At 42.1% G+C, this 19,600-nt stretch overlaps 2 protein-coding genes across 3 annotated transcripts; one reads left to right on the top strand and one right to left on the bottom strand.

Moving 5' to 3' along the window:
• Positions 1-2,405: 2,405 nt before the first annotated feature.
• LOC118123219 (phosphoribosyl pyrophosphate synthase-associated protein 1) lies at positions 2,406-10,247 on the bottom strand. 2 transcript variants are annotated; one of them, XM_035180446.2, is made up of 11 exons: positions 9,791-10,247; positions 9,216-9,268; positions 9,050-9,116; positions 8,769-8,941; positions 8,530-8,645; positions 8,347-8,402; positions 7,931-8,085; positions 7,033-7,068; positions 5,136-5,206; positions 4,342-4,488; positions 2,406-3,787 (listed from the first exon to the last, which is right to left on the bottom strand). In XM_035180446.2, the coding sequence occupies exons 1-11, from the start codon at positions 9,871-9,873 to the stop codon at positions 3,629-3,631; spliced, it is 1,116 nt and encodes a 371-aa protein (XP_035036337.1). In that variant the 5' UTR covers positions 9,874-10,247; the 3' UTR covers positions 2,406-3,628. The 2 variants fall into 2 exon arrangements, with proteins under 2 accessions (XP_035036337.1, XP_035036338.1); XM_035180447.2 differs by lacking the exon at positions 7,033-7,068 and having other exon boundaries at positions 9,791-10,246.
• Positions 10,248-12,574: 2,327 nt separating this feature from the next.
• On the top strand, positions 12,575-17,647 carry LOC118124070 (cytoglobin-1). The gene is made up of 4 exons (XM_035181866.2): positions 12,575-12,728; positions 12,891-13,033; positions 15,986-16,217; positions 16,930-17,647. Exons 2-4 carry the CDS (start codon positions 12,891-12,893, stop codon positions 17,092-17,094), a joined length of 540 nt encoding a protein of 179 aa, XP_035037757.1. The 5' UTR covers positions 12,575-12,728; the 3' UTR covers positions 17,095-17,647.
• The last annotated feature ends 1,953 nt before the right edge of the window (positions 17,648-19,600 follow it).

The raw sequence follows: 19,600 nt of genomic DNA, 5'->3' as shown, positions 1-19,600 counted from the left end.
AAAAAAGACCCAAAACAAAACTACTGCAAATACTTCATCAACTTCAGGCTCCAGTGAGCATTCAGGTAAACCAAGTCAAGTGAAAAATTACAAACAAACAAAAAAACTGGTTGTGCTCTCGACATGTGCCAGATATTTTCATTTCTTTTTAAAAATTCACAAAAAAGTCCAAAAAAAGCCTAAGCTCGCAATGTTAAAGTAAAAACAATAAATAATGGTTTCTCCCCCTCAATCGAATCCGCTCCAAAGGTTAATGGGTTCCTCCTCTGCGTACGTCCTACCCTTCGACCGAGGGCTTATAAAACGGTTGTGGTTTTTGTGTTATCCTGCTAAAAGACAGACAAACAGCACTGAATTGTGATTAACACTGTTTTCTATATGACACCCGCATGTACTCTACATCCAGAGAGGCTGCAGGTTTTCATTTCAACCAAGACGAAAAAACTAAGTGAGGAGGAGGAGGGTTGGCACTCTCCTTCATTCCTCCAATTCTGATATTTAAGGAGCACGATAATGTCGAGATGTAAACTGCTGTGTCACTTTTACTCATCACTTTAATCTGTTTTTGACCTTTTTGATGTTCTCTAAATGTATGTTCTGATAAAAAAAAATCCCCGAAAGGCCACAGGGACACAAAAAAAAGGTGCACTTCCTCTTTCCAGGAACACTCAAGAGTAGGTGCATTGTTTCCCCAGAATGAGACGAGGAAGTGACCTGTGATTATCAAGTCTCTGGTTCCTCTTTGGGTCTGGTTTAAACTCACAGCTGTCTCCAGCTGGTCGGCAGCACACGGACGGAGACGGAGAGGCGGAGAGTACCTTTGAAAACTCAGGTGTGGACTTTACATTTTATTCAAGATGTACCGAGCAGATATATTAACTGTTTCAGTTTAAGAGCGGGATTTTATAATTGGATTATCTTTATTTTTAGCAGATTATGAAAACCATTTAATCTCCCACCTTAAATGACGAGCGTGTCTGTGTGTCTCTGCTCCTGGACTTGGTTGAAGCTCCTCAGTGTTGGAAAGATGCCTGAGAAGTTTTTAGCGAGTACAGGATCTGTGACCGTCACTACGTCAAGGGTTCAACAGGTGGAATTGTATTTTAATTCTATGTCATTTTTTAGATATATATTGATTGTAAGGCTGTAATGAAATTAAACATCGACTTTTCTACATTATAATATATTCCAACCATAGAGGTTATCATTTGCCCTTTTCCACAGGTGAGGTGGAAGGAACACAAATCAATAATAATCCAGATTGACTATATGAGGATTAAGAAAAATGACTGTGGTGCATGCTGCCAATTTGATGTGAGATAGATTAGAACTAATAAAGTAAGAATTTTGCAATTATATGGTACCATCGTGGTCTGCGTCTGATTATTCACCAAAAGAACAGTAATACTCTCCCTGTTTGGAGACAATGCACAAGAGGGAACAGTTTTATTTCCATAGACAATAACAAACGCTGTAGAGGCAGACAGGGGGGGGGGGTTACATACAGAGAAGACATCATGACATTTTGCAATATGATCATAACTTCAGCATTTGATACGGACTTCCCCTTAACTTTGCACCAACACAACACCAGTGTGTGCATCAAAACTTCAAACCATCAGAACATGAGGGGGATTCCAACAAAACCCGGTAAAAAGCAAAACGTTGCACAGGGCCGCTGTACGGAAGCCAATCTCACACTTTGAATGCAAATACGTGTGCGTTGGCTTGTAAAGCATGTTTCCCTGAGCAAAAGGGTCAATCAGCAGAGACGCACTAAATTCCCCTTGAGCTTCTCTCTGACTTTTACTCAGAGGACACAGACAGGTGCATGTGTTCAGTTGTTATAGGGACAAACCAGTCATTTAGAAACCAACATGTCAAACCTGTTCTGACATGGTGTTAATATCTGTCCTGGTATTTTTACACTTCTCTCTGTCCGCATGTTGATTTGTTTGTCGCCACCGTCACAACATCAACACAATGATTTCTATTTTTTCAAATGGGTAAAATCTTTCTTTATAGTGAAGTTGCACACAGTCATTCAGATCCTCCTGACTCTTTTCACCGACACACAGACACACAAACACCAACATTGTCATCGGACACGTGAGAACTCAGACTGACATACACAATTATTTGGGAGTCACACAGTGGACATAGGAGACACCTTCAGGACGGACGTTAACACCAGGTGTGAACAGGGCCACAGACCATCCGGCTGTTCACATGTTTTTACCCACTTACTATAGGACTGCTGCTGATAATGTTTACTCCTTCCAGAAAGGCATTGGTTTCCATTTACTATAATAATGCATAAAAAACCTTAAGTAGCAAGTCGCCCATCTAATTGGAATTTGCAATGGTTGTATATGCACAGTGATGCCTCTGAATGCATGGATCGAGTCTAAGTGCTGAGAGTCTCATCAGGAACTCAAAACTGGTCTCCCAAAAGTATTATTTTCACATAGCGTAACGCAGCCGGCTTAAAGGATGCAGCATATAACCAAACTCTACAGCTCCAGACTTTCAACTCGCAGTTAGCAGATACAGTAACTGCTACATAACTATAGCAAAGCAGGTTGGTGCAATTTCAAACATGATCCGCTCTGGAAACCAGGCTAATGTTCCTTTCAGCCAGTTAATAAGTACAGTATGTTGTTCTATGTTCAGTCAGTTTGTAATGTATTAAAAGGTTCAGTTCACTCAATCAGAAATAACTCATCTTCTATTTATTGCCTGTTATATGAAGCCATTCACTGTTAGGTCTGCCGCGACCACAATACTGAGGTGAATTTCATTTGTGGTCATAAAATTCTTTCTATAGCCCACAGCTGGTAGGTTGGTTTTTTCAAATAGCAAATTCAGATCTTAAAATTAAACACCCCCCCCGAGTCCCATTCACATCTACTAAGGTAATCGCAAGAATCTCAAAGGAGGATTTCTTGAAATAGCTGCAAGCAAAACCTAAACCACATTGTTAGCTAGGTATTGCTAAAGGTAAGTTGTTATAGCTCAGTGGAACAGACCATCTAATAAAAGACAATGTAAACGGACGGCCCATTTGTTTCTGCAGATGACGACAAACTTCTAACTTTTACCAAATGTTCCTTCAAAAAAAAGCTGCATAATAAATATTCAGTAGTTTGTGAGCAGGAGTGAGTCCAGTTGTCTGAACACATCGCATTAAATGCATTTTAATCACAGTGCTAAGCACCCCCGATCACGAGGGCTAGCAAGAGCATCGGGAACTCATCTGTTTCAATGTCTGCAGATGAAGCTCTTTAAATCATTAAATATTGAGGTACGACAACAAATCTTTTTAAACGTTGGGGAAATCAATGACAGCAGCAAAACATTGTAAAGGAACCAAGGCTTCAGAATCTGACGAGAAAGATTCAAGCTCAAATCATCCTTAACGTTTTTTACATCTTTTGTAAAGATAAATAACATGGAGCATTTTCGTACATTTCATTTTCCTTCTACATTATTAGGACACATGTGATCCTTGAGACAACAGAGAGCACATGGAACATGGCATTAGCATGTTTGTTTTACAGGACTGGGAAGAAGTGCACCGGCGCTCAGTCACTGTCAGACCCACCTCAGCCTCCACCGTCTGAGAACTCTAGTCGTCCACAGTGATGTTACGGAACAAGTAGGCCATGGACTCTCCGTTGTGGATGCGGCGAATAGCTTCAGCCAGAATCATGCTGACATCCACCGTCTTGATTTTGGGACACTGCAGCTTCTGTACCTCATGGGGGACGGTGTTGGTGACCACCACCTGAGGACCCAGACAACACAGACATGTTCAGTCCTGCACTGATGTCTGGACATTTGCCTGAAATCTTCCAGAGGGGGCTGTATGTGAGAATACTGCAGGAAAATGTGTCATTGATGTTTCCAACATGCAACAGACATGAGATGAAGAATAGAAATATCTCAAAATGAAGAAGAGGTGCTTTTGGGGGCGATGAGGGCCGACGCCGCTGCAGCAGAATCTTTCATCGTTATCCAGGTGCCCCAGCTCGCCTGAACATAACGCACTTTTTCCTACTGTTATGAACGTGTCAGACAGAGACAATCTCCTGCTGTGTTCTTCATATATGAACGGCAAACTCAAGAAAATATACAGACCAAATATTCCAGATATTTTCCAGCTTCAATGAGACTGTTTCTATTTGAATTAAAAAATAGATTTGATTTAGACCTTTATCATGAACATTGAGTTCTGACATTCAACATTTGAGCTAAATTAAGCCATCAAAACATTATAATCTGACTTCAACCCAAGAAGGAATACACACTGTTGAAAACAACTCATTCAGCTTTCCTCACCTCATCAATGGCCGACTCCTCTATGAGGCGCGGAGCATCAGCAGACAGTAAACCATGTGTGGCCATGATGAAGATTTTATAGGCTCCTCTTTCTTTCAGGATCTCTGCGGCTGCAACAAAGTCTCCGACATCATCTATTATGTCATCCTGGAAAAAGACAGAACAAATACAATCTGTAACCAAGACTTAATCAAACAATCATAACACACTTCGTCTTTACTCATTGACTTACTTCCTATTTACCTGGACATTAAAAGGATCGCACACATGGCAGCATCATTTTGATTTTGATCATCTAATTGGATGCGGCTCATGATTCTACTTCCTCTCCTTGTTATGGGCGGTAAAGGGAATCCAGCGTTTTGTTTGTGGTTAGTTTGTTCCTCACAGGATTAGTTGTTAGTTTAGGATCATGGCCGGAACACATCAACCCCAATATAATTATATGATATAACATTATGTAATGTTCATTGGAGAGCAGCCACAAGTGCAAAAACAAACAAGACATCAAGTCAGCAAAGGTTCACAGTTAATTACCTCTAGAGGGAATGTTGTCATTGCTGTTTGTTTGTCTGTCTGTCTATCAGAATGATTATGGAAACACTACTGAACCAACTTTCATGGAAATTGGTAGAATGGTGTGATGGGAAAAGGAAGAACCTATTAAACTTTGGTCTGAATAAAAAAAAAAGCAGCAGATCCAGGAATTTCACCAGGAACTTACAGACTGTCGGCCATAGTATTTGTATACATAAGAGTATTAATAAAAACATTCTGTATATTCAGCATCTTACCACAATGATGGCAATTCTCCCCCCCACGTCTCCGACTACAGTGATGGGAGGTTTCTCCTTGGCCATCATCACTGAAAAGAAAAGCACAAGTGGTTACCTGTGAGAGCTCATGAAGCAGAATGAGTGAACCACGTTTCCTCTAATCAAAAAGGAACCTCAGTAGATTGGGTAAAATGGGTTGAGAAAAGGTTTTTGCAATTTCGGCAAATTTACACCCCAAAATCATAGGGTTAACGAATGATGTTATTCATTTGTAAAAATTCGATTTGAAGTAAAATAATCCTGTATTCATATTTAAAATGGAAATCAAAAGCCAGCATATTTCCCCCCATTCTACCCCACCTACCCCAGGGAGATTAAACGGAAATGCTTAACCAGAACATGCCATGCAAACATAATCAAGTGACAGGGTTTTCTGCCCAGGATACCCAATCAGGAGTCCATGTTTAACACACAACCTCAGGCCTGTGCTGGGGCAGGAACATGGCAGCAGCCTGCATATGAACCAGTGAGCACAGTGTTATCTCACCAGAGGACAACAGAGGCTGACAAGCACTCGAGAGCGTCTCTTCATACACACTTGCCAACGTTCTGGGGTCAGTCCTCAGTCGAACGTCACTGCTGCCAGCGGCTGCTTTTACATGCACACGATACTCAGATTACATCTCACTCGCCCATCACACGAGATGCAACAGCTGCATTTAGTTTTTTTTTAACCTTACTGATCAAAATTACTCTAGAAACCGTGTTGTTGAGGCATCAAAGTTAAACTGAAGGTTTGTTATAATATGACCCAGTTTAATAGCTGCAGTTTGAGTATTGGTGTGCATGTAAATGTGCTCATTCAAAGGGGAACAGGGAAATGAACAACTGGTAAACAATCAGGCAGCGAAGCCGATTGTGGAGGAGGAGGTGTAAAGAAGCAGAGAGAGGAGGGGCATGCCTTGCAGAACACTTTGCTGAATACCGTGAGTCCCACAGCATCAGAAAAACCTGGTAGTGTCACACTCAGACTTCTAGAACAGCATAAGCCACGTTGTTCGCAGGACACGCGCTTCTCACAGTTATGTTGTCTCACTGCAACAAGCTACCTGAGAAATGTTTGGTCAGATGTCTCTACAATTAATTCAGGATGTCTGCAATTTGCTTAAGAGAACCTAGTATCAACAATCATGTGATAGAATTTAATATAATAATGGATTAACTAGGACATTTTTGAAATAACAACCAGAAAAATAAAAGTGTAATTCGGCAACTAAATATTACAGCTGATAGAATAAGTTTTGTTTAACCACTGAGGATGCAAACTACACATTCAACCTTCTGTTCATAACATTTCTGCTTCCCTTCATTAGATGTTGGGTTTCCAAAGCATGCGTCGTTGTTACCATCACATGCAGTTACGACCAAATGTTAATCAGGTTATTAAGAGCAGGTTTAATATGGATGCACCATGTGTTGATTGGCAAGATGAGTCCAGATATAGAGGTGAAAAATGAAAACAAACAAAAAAAAACTAAAATGTTTGGCATGGTTTTGGTTTGATTTATGAATTTCAAATTAAAATCAGAAAGAAAGGAGGGTTTTGGCCATCTTGTAGAACTAGCTGTCTGGAATCTTAGAAAGGTGCAGTAGAACATGAGTGTTGCTCATTTCAAATCAAACATGCCATGCCATAGCATATAGTATGAAGCACACTGGGGCTGATTGGCCGGGAAAACTTTCGTCCGGGCACAGTGACGATTAATCAAAGTTTTTCATAAACTCGCCCTCTGGAATCCAGACTGTACTTTCACAAGATGCAACACAAACCCTTTCTGTTCACATGCATGAACTGAGGAGCCATTAGAGGAGGAATCATTTCGTAGTCAGATGTAAGTTAAGTTTATGGCCGTACTTGGGAGCTCTATGCCGGGGAACAGTTGTTTGCCTGCTATTACCAACAAATAAACACCACGTTAACACAAATGCACAAGTATTTGACATGACAAACACATGATGCCCAGACTTGGAAAATCCTCTTGTTAGTTTTACAGAATTCAACAGATCAGACATATTGTGGTAACATTTATAAGTTTCCCAGGGTTGAAGTAATTTTTGTGTTTTTGTTCCAAAGGAGGATTTTTTAAGTCGAGGGTGAGAATAAAACACAAGTAAGAATAGAAATACTTTTTACCAAATAATAAAGTGAACACTGGATGCAAATATTGTGGAGTCATTTGCCAATGACACAGTCATTTGATATTTTCTCAGACTGAACCATTCACTGTTCATGGCCTTTTAAGAAATGAATACTGCAAATATGTGGAAAACTATATGCCAGACTTACATTAGTATATTTAAAACAAATAAATACTCTATTTTAAATCAATGTATATGTGCCCAGAGACAGGCAGGGAATGAGTCTATTATTATTAAGCACGTCACTACTTGTAAGTTATGAGTTGCAGCTTGCTGAAGATGCAGCGTGAGTAGAGGTAGTTTATCTGTGGAATTAAAAACATGCAGTAACACAAAAAAACAATTTCTTGGAGTATGAGTTGATGGTATGAGAGAGAAACAGCAGAATCAGCTCTAAACAGGATTGCACAAGTAAGAGCTGTGTTAGGTTGTGGGCAGGATTTACAGTGTGAATGCACTGAAGTATTGAGATAATAAACTTGAAAGCACTGAGGAATTAAACTAGCAGAAATTGTACAAGTAAAATAAAACAAATCTATCAAGCACTGGATGTACAAATCTGCAGAGAAGACCTGAAACACCAAAGGGCGCTCTACAAAGATGGGCGTTCTTACAAGGTAGCTCCAGTCCGGTGTGTCCGGTGTGTCCGGTGGTGTTGCGTACACTTGGTGGCGAGTGGCGACCATCGGCCATGTCAGACTCGGAACACTGCGCCTCGCCGTGAATCACAGCCAGACCCAAACGCAGGCGCTCTGCGTAGGACTGAGCCCTGGAAGAAGAAAACAAAACAGGTAGCTGCTGTATTCTTACATGGGCTCACTCGGACATTTTCGAGATATTTTACAAGGGGACTGGCAGGAAATGTTCTAGAAAATATCCGGTGCAGCTAACTCAGACATTTGGAGTTTAGCGCATGTCTGAAAGCAGCTTATATAGGATTGAACAGTGCTGGTATAATGTATAGTTTGCATTAAATGTTATTATTTTATGACAGAAGATGGAGTCTGTGTTGTTATTTTCCTTCATTTACCTTTTTGCTGCTGCTGGGGACTTTGCTACAATGATGGCGTTCCGATAATCAGGAATCTGACAGGAGGAAGTGAAACAGGTTTTAATATTTCTACCAGATTGATTGGTTGATTACGTGTGTAGGTGTGGTTGGCCAACGCCTAATCTCAAACACATGCAATAAATACTGAAAAAGGATTATCACCTCCTCTTGGATGTACTGTATCAAAAAAGGCGAGGCACGCAGGTTGTCCACCGGAAAGCTGAAGAAGCCTTGGATCTCCTTCTGATGCAGGTCCATGGTAATGATGTGTGTTAATCCTTTGGGGTAGAAGACAGATGAGTCGCCTTTCTTAAAATAAACACGGGTATTTAACTGCACTGTCAACTGCAAGAAGAGTTTTGTAACAAAGCTCTGGTCGACGTGCTTTTCGCTGCATGTACCTGCTTTGGCCAACATTGACGCTAACAGCTTGCACACAATGGAGCCCCTCTTTCTCATCTTGCACTGCTTGCTGTAGGGGAAGTAAGGAATAACTCCGATGATGTTCTTTGCACAGGACGTCTTGAGGGCGTAGGCCATGACCAGCAGCTCCATGATGGCCGTGTTGACATCTCTGGATGTAGCAAGAAAACATAGAGAGAACAGCACATCGTGTGAACTTTAGTTTGTGATAATCGATGGTCTGAGCTTTTCAAATTCCTTGTGCAGTGTCTTTCTCGACCTTGGTATTGTCTGGATGATGAAGATAGTTTGTCCCCGGACAGATTCTTTGACATCCACTCTCGTCTCTGTGCAGAACAAAAGACATGATCAGTTAATTTCAGAAAAAAAGTATCAAAAAGATATTAAAGTGAAGACAACTACAAGTACCATAAAAACATAATCACCTCTGTTAGACTCCTGAAAGACGACAGACTTCCCCAGCTCCACTCCCAGCCTCCTGAGAAACAAGAGCACAGCATTACAGCTTTAATTGAAGGAAAGTGTTCGGAGACCCTGAAATCCCAAAAGATTATATATATTTTTAATCTAAGCATCGGTGTGCACAACTAATTTATCTCGTGCACACAAGAGAGGAATTTGTTCCCACAGGATGACAACTTAACATCATCTTTTGGGACTTCAGGGGCTGTGTGAGATGGTTATGATCAGACACATCCTGCAGCAGAAGATGTTTCTGATCATTCCCACGTCACATTACAGCTTTAATTGAATGAAACCCAGTGTGACACGATGAGAAGTATCCTGCAGCAGGACGTTTCACCTGCAGTGTCTCACCCAGAACAACACGTTCCTCACTGACAAAGCAAACACATCAGGTAGCATCTGCTGCAGTGATCTGACATTTAAAAAAACATCTGCCCAGGCTTTGACCTGCACATCTGGAGGTTACTGTATTGTTTACATGAAGCAGTGATGGTGGTGGTGGTGGGGGGGGACACAACATGGAGGAGACTCTTACTCTGTGATCTTCTTGGCCAGTTCCGTGCAGGCTGCGGACGAGTTGGCTGAAAAGACTCGATACCCGCTCTTAGCGACGTTCATGGTGCCTGAGCCGGTGTGTCGGTGTGTCGGTGCCCGCAGCAGCAGCAGCAGCTCCTCCTCCACAAAGAACCCCGCGACCGATAGCCGATTTTCCGCGTTTGACGTTAGCTAAGCAGCTAGCCACCCCCGGCTAACAAGCGTGTGTCGCGGAGCTAATGACGCGAAACGAGCTGAAGCCGCCACACAAAGCTAAGCTACAGCAAAGCGACGGTCATTGTTTTCTGCGGGTGTGTGCGGGACTCGTGCGGTGATTTGCGGTCCAGCGGCTGGTACCTGTCGCTCAGGTAGCTTTTTAGCTAACAGCTGGCTGCTCTCACAGCTACGGAAACACGTGTGGGTCAAGCTAGACGGCTGCGCCTTTGCGAACACACCTGTTTCGATTGACCCAAAAGAGATCCCGTAGATTATCAGGACCGGAAACTTACCTGATTAGTTTTTAATTAGATACAAAAAATAAACACTTAGACGCAATGTGTAAAACAAAGTGTTTCCAAAAAGCGAAATAAATAAATGTCAATCAGGTAGAAAACAGGGCAGCGCTTTAACAAAACACCTGTTTTGATTGACCCAAAGGAGATTCCGTAGTTTCTTTATACCTTTAATTTAGCTGAATAAATTATATATTTTTTTAAAAGTCACATTATGTCGATTAAACAGGCGTTTCATAAAAGCACAATACCTGTAACTGGACTGTTGCTGTCTACACTCACAATGAGTGATTCTGTTTAGAATTATACATCATTATAGAAAAGGTGCTAATAACCTTGAGGTCAGTAGCAGTAACTGTGTGACAGTAGAGACATTGTTGTTGCATGTGGCATTCAGAGGTTAATGTTGGCCTGAGGGGAGCTATAGGTCACAGCTATCAATTATAAAACACACATGTCAACAAATGAATTAGGCACATACCATCACAATACCATACAGCACGACCTTTGACATTGAGTCGTTCTGCTCGTTTTCAAAAGTTCATCTCTGACTTATGTGTGTTTACTCAACTGTGTTATCTCGGAACAAGTTAATGGTTTGTAGCTGTTTTTAGCTTTTTAGGCAAACATGAAAATACTTTTAAAGAGATGAACAAACAAACACACACACACACACACACACACACACACACTGTCTCTTGGTCAGTCACAGCCTAAATTGGCCTGCGCCCTCGAGTGTGGGTGTGTGTAAAGATAGAGAGAGAGAGAGAGAGAGGGAGTTGATTTAAAAATAGTGACAGTCAAAATGTCAAACTCTTACTCTTACTGATATTACCACCTAATATAGTTGTGCCGCTGTGGCTGATATAAACCTGGAAGTAGAGGCCATGAAGTGGATGGAGCACAATTTACCTAAAAGAAAAGAAATTATGCCTTTGCTTGAGAAATATTCATATGAAATGATGAAGTTATTTGTTTATAACAGAATTATATTTCTCTCATTTTAGTGGCCTGGATTATCGGTGAAATGTCCATTACAGGTTTGTGGATTAATAATAATGATAAGTGGATAATAATCAGATTAACTGACACTAAACATCTGTTTGTACACGATGTCAGAGTAATAGTACTGTAACTGTCCACTAGATGTCATTACTCATTAGCCCTGTCTGTCTGTTGAGTGGAGTTATGTCTTTGGGAGTAGTGAGAGCATGAGATCTGTTTTTCTTCTGGGGAGAGAGGGTTAAAGGTGTCACATCTTTCATATACACTACACTCTCAGTTTGCTCGGGTGGACGTGGACAGCGCATTTTAAAATTGATCTGGTCTCTTCTGTAGAAACACAGAACCAGTGGGATCAGAGCGTGTATTGATCTACAATCATTGACCGAGTCTGCTTGATTGTCTGATCCACAGCAACCAGCAGCCAGTTTGATCATTTACAAACCGGGAGCATGAGAAGTCTAATACATGAACTCTGCTCTTGTGGTTTTATTGGGAGAGACTGAGATGAACTAGAACCATTTTCACCTGTAACCAAAGTCTACAATATTTGTGATTAGATGGTGTAATCACTGGATCTACAACTCCAAACTCTAACGCTTGAAATGGTTATTTCGCTGAGATGTTTGAAACTCAATCCCAGAGGTGGGGGTCCATCTCAAGCACAGTTTCACCAACTTGATTGCCACTGTTATACTCTGAAGGACCCTGTCAATGTTTGACACGGCCGCCTGCATCGCTGGCACCAGCGGCACATTGCACCTCCACAGTCAGGCGGTGAACTGCACCTCATCTTTTCGTCTTTTCACTGCTCCATTGTGTACGTGTGTGTGTGTGCGTGCTCACCTTAGACAGTCAGCTCACACCTTCCTGAGTAATTGGCACATGTTGGCAAAGGCCCACAATGAAACTCAAACATTCTCGAGTTTTCAGCTGTGACAAACACAAATGAGTCACGATGACCCCGTGATAACAAAGGTGGAAAATATAAAAAAGGTCAGAGTGCGTTCCTTTATCTTATTTCAACATCGTAATCTTACATTGCATTCATCCATGTGCTACACATCTCCCATGAGGGATTTGTTTTCTATCTCATCACGCTTTCATCAAACACCACTTACACTAAGGTGAGGTGGGAAGAGGGAGAAAGAAAGAGAGAGAGAGAGAGAGAAGAGAGAGAGAGAGAGAGAGAGAGAGAGAGAGAGAGAGAGAGAGAGAGAGAGAGAGAGAGAGAGAGAGAGAGAGAGAGAGAGAGAGAGAGAGAGAGAGAGAGAGAGAGAGAGAGAGCGTGTAAAAGAGAGAGTACAGAGGCTCCTCCTCGTCCGCTGCCTGCGTTTCTTGTGTGTTTTTTCCGCCTGTTCTTCACTCACACTCTCGCTCAGCAGACATCCAGTGGTGGAGGGCAAAGATTCTCACTGGCAAAAGGTGGGAACTGGTCTTCTTTCTCTCTCTCATCAGGAAGGAGAGTAAAAACAATTTTAAATTCAAAAAAGGTAGAAATATAGTATTTATTTTGAGGGGGAGGGGTGCTCTCCCCTCAGCCCTGCCTTCTGCACATGATTAGCTCTGCAACAACTGTGTTCCCAGATGGAGAGGATGCAGGGGGATGGAGAGGTGGATCACCTGGAGCAACCAAGCCCACTGACGGACAAGGAGCGGGTGATGATCCAGGACTCCTGGACTAAAGTCTACCAGAACTGTGATGACGCTGGCGTGGCAATACTAGTCAGGTATGTTAGTTTTGCTCTCCTGGTTTATGTTTGAAATGTTTGATGCACAGAGTTGGGAGATATTCTTAAGATTCTAGCAGGAAAAATTATAATTGAGAGGTGGCAAATGCAACATATTGATATTCGTCGTCACCATTTATCGTGGTTGTGTGTTAACTTAAATGCAGCCTGTTCATTTCTTCACTTAAAAGCAGTCACATCTCACACAAAGTATCATATGTCTGCTTCAGATTTTTCAGGTCTTTTATCCTGATAAGGTCAAATTCCCTGCTTCCCTGTCACTCACACCCCACTTTCCCCCTTTAACCTGAAACGGCACAGCACTGAAACAACTCACTTCAAAGTTTATAGGCCGACTATGACAGCAGCCTCCGCTGTCAGTGCTAAACTTTAATGACCTCTCATTTCAAACATGTCATATTACCTCTCCTGCTTTCTTTCCTTAAATCCTACGTCAGAATCCATCCCTCAATGCCTCTAATCTTCATTAAATGTCCTTCACTTGTCTCTTGTATGGATGATTTCTGCTGTTGTTATAGTCACAGTTGGCATCGCTCTTTAACGTTGACAGGGATTCAGTAAGTGTGGAGGCTGTGACGATCCTTCATGTGAGACGACATTCACTGCATGACAAAGCACGCCTCTATAATCCCCTCTGATTGAAGGAGGGGAAAGTTGACAGGGATGTTTGTCAAAAATGCAGAAAAACCTAATCCACGTGTAGACTGTGAATTGGTAAAATACGGAATTTAAGGGTTTAGGTTGCACTTCATCTGCTTCTTTTCCTTCACCAAACATTTAACAAAAAAAAAGAATTTAAGTTGATTTCCTTTGACGATATATCTCCACATTCCTCCACATGGACCCCATGACCTTTAGGAATTTGAGGAATGAGGGCTAATCGATAAAGCATAACCATGGTAAATTCTCATTTTGGCAGCAAGAGCAGCTCCTGTCACTCCGCTGAGCCTCAGCCTTCGCTTCAAATCTTCTGTCTTTAGGGCGACTGATAAGATCCACAGCAGCAAATTACAGTCTGTCTATGAAATTAAAAACTTTCTTTGGATTTCCCCGTTACTCTTGAAGAACAGATAAGGAAGGATTAAGAATCCAGTGACCATATAAAACACTAATGAGGCTATTTATATGCAACCACAGGTCGTGCAGTTCGACGAGAAAAAGATTACCATCCACCCAGAGCTGGGAGGTGAAGACAAAACCTTCCACCCTCCTTGCTTTTAAATCTAGAAGCAAAACTCTGCCATCATATGCTTCACACCTAGAAGTAAAACACGTGCTTCCTTTTTTGTGCTAGTTGATGCAGAGACAGAGGGAGATGGGACATCAGGATAAATAGCCAGCAACGAAATGCTTTGGCCCCTTTCCCAGAACGTGGGAGGGGTTGTTAGGTTCCTCTTCACTAATTCTTCAGGGTCAAACTGGATACAATCAGAGAAAACATCTTTCCACATACTACGTGTTCTCAGAGTGAACACAATGTGAGGAAATATCAAAACCAAGCTGTGGAAATTCAGTGAAAGTTTGAGGTTATAATGACAGCAAGCTTAACCACAAAGCCAAAGGAAAGGTGAGCTCATGGAAGCCTGAGAAGGCGTTGACTGTCTTTTTTTGTTGCCCTCTCTAATTAGCACATTTCACCTTTTGTTAGAAATTGTGAAATCAGGCAGGGTCAGGTGTTTTTTTCCTGAGGCATTACGGGAACCACGGTGCAGATTCCTGAGCCTAAAGGTGCTCGAAGGGGGGGCGACGTAAAGTAAGGGAGGAAAATGTGAAACCAGAAGCCAGATTTATGCTCCGTCAAGTGATTTATGTTGTGACTTTTAACCTCGGGTTTTGATACATGACAACAAATAAATTACGAAGCAGATAAATGGAGACGTTTAATAAATCAACAACAAAAGCTTCTCCGAAACCTAAATTTATTGAGTTAACACGTCGCGCTGGCTTTTACATGGAGGAGTCAACGATCCCTTACTCAGTTTCAAAGTGCTGAGTGTTAAAGGTTATTATTTTCCCATTAATTTTCCCTTTCATCCACCTCTGACAGCAAACTGGGCTCAATGCTATTTAGTTGTAGCTGTGTGTATTTGCTGTGTAAAAAACAAACACAGACATTGCTTTATCAGAGCTACAGCTGTTACAGTTGTGAAACAGAATTCCTCCGCATGCATCAGGAGAAACATTTGATATGGACAATTTATGTGGTGTTGCAGGATTAAGAGCATTTCTACAGACGTGAAATTTATTTTATTTCATTTAGCACATAAATGATCTAAGGCTCAACAGTCCCTTTATTAAACCACATTCAAATTCACTAGATTCAGTTTTGTATTTGGATCTGCACCAAATTGCACAAATTCATTAACACCAGTCCTCTAAACATGACGCAATGTTAAAGAAAGTGAAAAATGTAATAAGTTTGTCCCGGATCAACAAACCAATGGACTGGAATGACCTTGACTGGAATGGCAGAGTTAACTACAGGAAAAAGTAGTGACCAAGAATGAGCATATCGGCAGAGTGCTTACATGTTTGTTCTTGTTACTGGATGATCTCCAAAGCCAAAGTACAAATTAATTCATTTCCTGATTCAATAATGAGCTGTCAAATTTAAAAGCTTGTTATAATTAACCATCTATCTGCTTTTCATGGTGACTTCTCAACGGTTGGATGGTTTTTCCTTCACTCTCTAAATCCTTTTCAGAAGTATACAGAATACACACCACACAGTTCCCACATTATGTAGTTTAAAGCAAACATTTAAAGGGAAATGTCAGTGCTGGTGTTTACTTGTGGTATCTTGCCAGCCCCCCCAAACAAAGATTGCAGTTGGAGCAGATGCAGGCGGAAGGGCGTCGAGATTAACGGGGGCTTCACAGCAGACGCTCAAACTCATATCTCTCACTTGACAGTAACTCTCCTCCTTCACAGGCTGTTTGTGAACTTCCCCTCATCCAAGCAGTTCTTCAGCCAGTTCAGGCACGTCGAGGAGCCAGAGGAGCTGGAGCGCAGCGCCCAGCTCAGGAAGCACGCTCACAGGGTCATGACCGCCATCAACACGCTGGTGGAGAGCCTGGACAACTCGGACAAGATGGCCTCTGTGCTGAAGCTGGTGGGCACGGCCCACGCAGTCCGGCACAAGGTGGAGCCTGTGTACTTCAAGGTGAGGAGAGTGTGAACTGAAGAAATAAGTGAATCACACACACACACAAAGTAAGTTGAAGTTGCTTTTAGGGATTTCAACAACGAAAATAGACTCCAGAACACAAAATGCTGAAAAACATACATACAGGAATTTCGGTTTCCTAATAGCTGTCATCTTTGTTAGTTACTGGAACCAGACAATCCAGTACAGCCATGAGATAATCTGGGTGGAACAAGCACCTTACTTTGCAGGCCATCGTTTCTTATTTAAGGAGTAATGATGAAGAGTCTTGATTTTCGGGGCATTTTGCTCGTGAGACTATAAAAAATATTGTCAATGTAAGGGAGAATTTTGGACTACTTAAAGGTCCAGTGTGTAAGATTTAGGTGAAAGGGATCTATTGGCAGAAATTGTATATAAATAAATAATCCTAGTGATGTTTTCATCTAAATTGGACGATTGAGTTTTTCTTTATATTTAAATACTTTCTATTTACATTTGGAGCGGGTCCTCTCTACGGAGGCCGCCATTTTATTTACAGTGGACCAGACTGGACAAACTAAACACCTTTTAAGTTTTTATGAAGACTACCACAGGTTCTCTGTCATGTTTGAAAGGGGAAAAATAATAACTTAAAAGTCTTGATGAGAGAGAAGAGGTTATGTTTCCATATCCTTCAATAAGATATAATAGCCTAATTATAATGTGAATTTGTTTGTGTCTTGCCAAGATCTTGAGTGGTGTGATACTGGAAGTCCTGGAGGAAACGTTCCCAGAGGTCGTGACACCGGAGGTGGCCGCGGCGTGGACCAAACTCCTGGCTACAGTCTACTGCGGCATCACAGCCGTCTACGAGGAAGTGGGCTGGAATAAGCTCTCGACTTCCACTGGGTGAAACATTAAGTCTGGTCTCACCTGGGCCCTGCACACAGAGAGACTCCTATTTTTATTTTTTTATTCTTTAGTTTGGCCAGAGCCTCATTAAAGACGCGGAGGTTTTGATGTAATCTAAGATACTAACGGGCGATGGAACCCACTAATTTTGTACTCGTGTAAAGGACCAAACCATTTAACGGAGCGAGCAAAGAGGAAGAAAATGCACACGTAAACCCAACAGTGGTCAAGAGGTCACATTTGACTTGGATGTGCCTTCTACTGAATGTGTAAACTGCCATGTACTGTATTTTTTTGAGAATATAGGACGAGATGTTGAATATCCCTTGTACGTTTGAAGGTCATCATCATCCTTCCAAGTATCGTGAGGTTTTTACTGATGTTTCCTTGTCTGTATGCACTTGTGTCTCCCACTTATTAATCAGGCCGGAAAGACATTTTTTATATTTTTTAACAATTAATCGTTACGACTTCACTTTTTTTTCTTTCAATATGACTCACCTTTGTATCTGTGTTCAACACACTTTTTAAAAATAAAACCACAGAGAAAACCAGTGTGACCTCGAAGCCATTTAAACGTGGATCTGCTTTAATCCGATTCCCCGAACACGTCGACTCACGAACGTGTCGGCAAAAGTAGACCTTTCCTTTCTCTCCCTTGAACTGTTGCTCCCCTATTCTCTGTTTGAGTCAGCAGTGCTAAGTATAAGTGGCTCGGTCTATTTATAACCCCATTTATCGCACTATGCTCTCTCTTTTCATATTATATTGTCGGAGCCCTGTACTTGGCCTGCAGGGATGTCATTAGAGGGCCCCGTATATTTAGAAGCAGTCCCGTGATATCTATAACAACGACTCAGCAGTTCCAAAAGTAAGTCAGAGCGCGATAACAATAAATTTGTATTCTCCGGGTACACAGTAATTTGACTGGTATGGTGCTAAACTCCTGCCGTGAAGGTGCCAAAAATACAACTCAAAGCCAATTTCAACTGGGCTTTTTACAAAATGCTCCCTTGTCTCAACATTTAAAGACGAAAAATAAAATAAATCCAGGTTGACTCAACGTGCTGCGTGGATGCTACGCTGCCGTTTCTATTGTTTTCAGAATAGAAACACACAGCATGCTCTGTTTACCAGCCAGATCCAGCACCCCCTCCTTTCCTTGATCCTGGCTAATCCTCCGAGCTAATCTCCTCAATCATAAGTGAGAGCCGAGGGGAGAGACGGGAATAGTCCGATTGTCGCACCGCAATTCACCCTCCAAGCCTTTTCAATGGGAGGAGAAGTGTCAGTGCTCTGAACCAGCGGCAGACCCAGGGCAGGAGGTCCCTGCAGGGTGGGACCATGTGCACCACCATGATGGTGCTCACCACCATCGCGCTCATCCTGCGGCAGAGGTTCTCCAACAAAATCAGACCGTGAGTATCTAATAGTTACTGGAGACATGTTTACATTTGGATTGCATGAGAGAGAATTAAAAAGCTAAAGGTTAGTGAGCTGTCAACACTTAGTAAGACTAAACTACATGAAATGCTTCCAAACACAAGCAGCACACTAACACACAAACTGCATGTGTGCTTCATGTGTGGGAGCGTGATGGAGGCCGGAGGAGACGTATCTGCATCATTGATTTGAAATCACTCCTGTGATTATTTTGAGATTTGCCTTGAGCACCGGTGTGTGGATTAAGTGGTTTGCTACTAGACAACAGAGTATTCCAGCTCTGGTTGTTTAAATGGATAGATGAGAGAAGGGGGGGAGCATCAGGGCTTGTGCGTCCATGGCTGCTAATTGACTCAAAGCCCTGCTCTGCCACTCACACAGCAATGTCAAACAGTGGCACATGGCTCCAGCACCACGGAGCATGGCAACAGCTCACTCGCACAATTATGAGCCAATATACGGCTGAACCTTCTCCATCCTTCTTCAAGCTGTTTCCAGAGAGTTGTGTTTTATTGTGATAATAAACATGTAGGATTTCATCATTGAGATTATTGTTTTCAGCCAGAAAGAGGCTCATGAGAAAGACATGCCATACATGAGGAGCAATGGAGTGGCAGAAACCCCCAAACAACAACAGTGAGCATCACAGGGTAAGGACACACAAATCAAGTGAAAACAGAATGAGCAAATGTCATAAATGGCCACAGGGACCCTTGAGGGGATGCTCCAGAGATGTTCAGTTGTAGTCTTCAAGGTAGAGATACTGAATACGTCTGCAGAGCCTATAGATCCAAATATTGTGATTCTTGCCTTTCTATTGGTGCATCTCACACGTTCCTGCCTTATAAACACCAGTGTCGTCCAAACTGGGTAGCACTTCTACACCAGTGCTGGTTATGTTATGGTTTACAGTTCCATAGCAAAACTGAATTGAATTTGTGTGTGTGTGTGTGTTGGCGGGGTTACAGAAGGGGCTCCAGACAAGGGGAGAAAGTGGAGCACTGGAGCATGTCACAGAGGCACAGATGCATAAAAGAGCCAAGATGCCTGCCCCACATTGAGCT

This window comes from Hippoglossus stenolepis, chromosome 16 (genome assembly GCF_022539355.2).
Source record: "Hippoglossus stenolepis isolate QCI-W04-F060 chromosome 16, HSTE1.2, whole genome shotgun sequence".
Classification (NCBI taxonomy): domain Eukaryota; kingdom Metazoa; phylum Chordata; class Actinopteri; order Pleuronectiformes; family Pleuronectidae; genus Hippoglossus; species Hippoglossus stenolepis.
Note: the sequence above shows the minus strand (reverse complement) of the source record. Positions and strands in the feature narration are given on the sequence as shown.

Bases quoted from the DNA above. Each gene is read 5' to 3' on its own strand.
- LOC118124070 (XM_035181866.2), top strand. From the start codon at position 12,891: ATGGAGAGGATGCAGGGGGATGGAGAGGTGGATCACCTGGAGCAACCA. The intron at 13,034-15,985 runs GTATGTTAGTTT...CCTCCTTCACAG, and splicing joins GGCGTGGCAATACTAGTCAG to GCTGTTTGTGAACTTCCCCT. The intron at 16,218-16,929 runs GTGAGGAGAGTG...TGTCTTGCCAAG, and splicing joins TGGAGCCTGTGTACTTCAAG to ATCTTGAGTGGTGTGATACT.
- LOC118123219 (XM_035180446.2), bottom strand. From the start codon at position 9,873: ATGAACGTCGCTAAGAGCGGGTATCGAGTCTTTTCAGCCAACTCGTCC. The intron at 9,117-9,215 runs GTGATTATGTTT...TGTTCTGCACAG, and splicing joins CTTTCAGGAGTCTAACAGAG to AGACGAGAGTGGATGTCAAA. The intron at 4,489-5,135 runs GTAAGATGCTGA...GTCTTTTTCCAG, and splicing joins GGAGAATTGCCATCATTGTG to GATGACATAATAGATGATGT.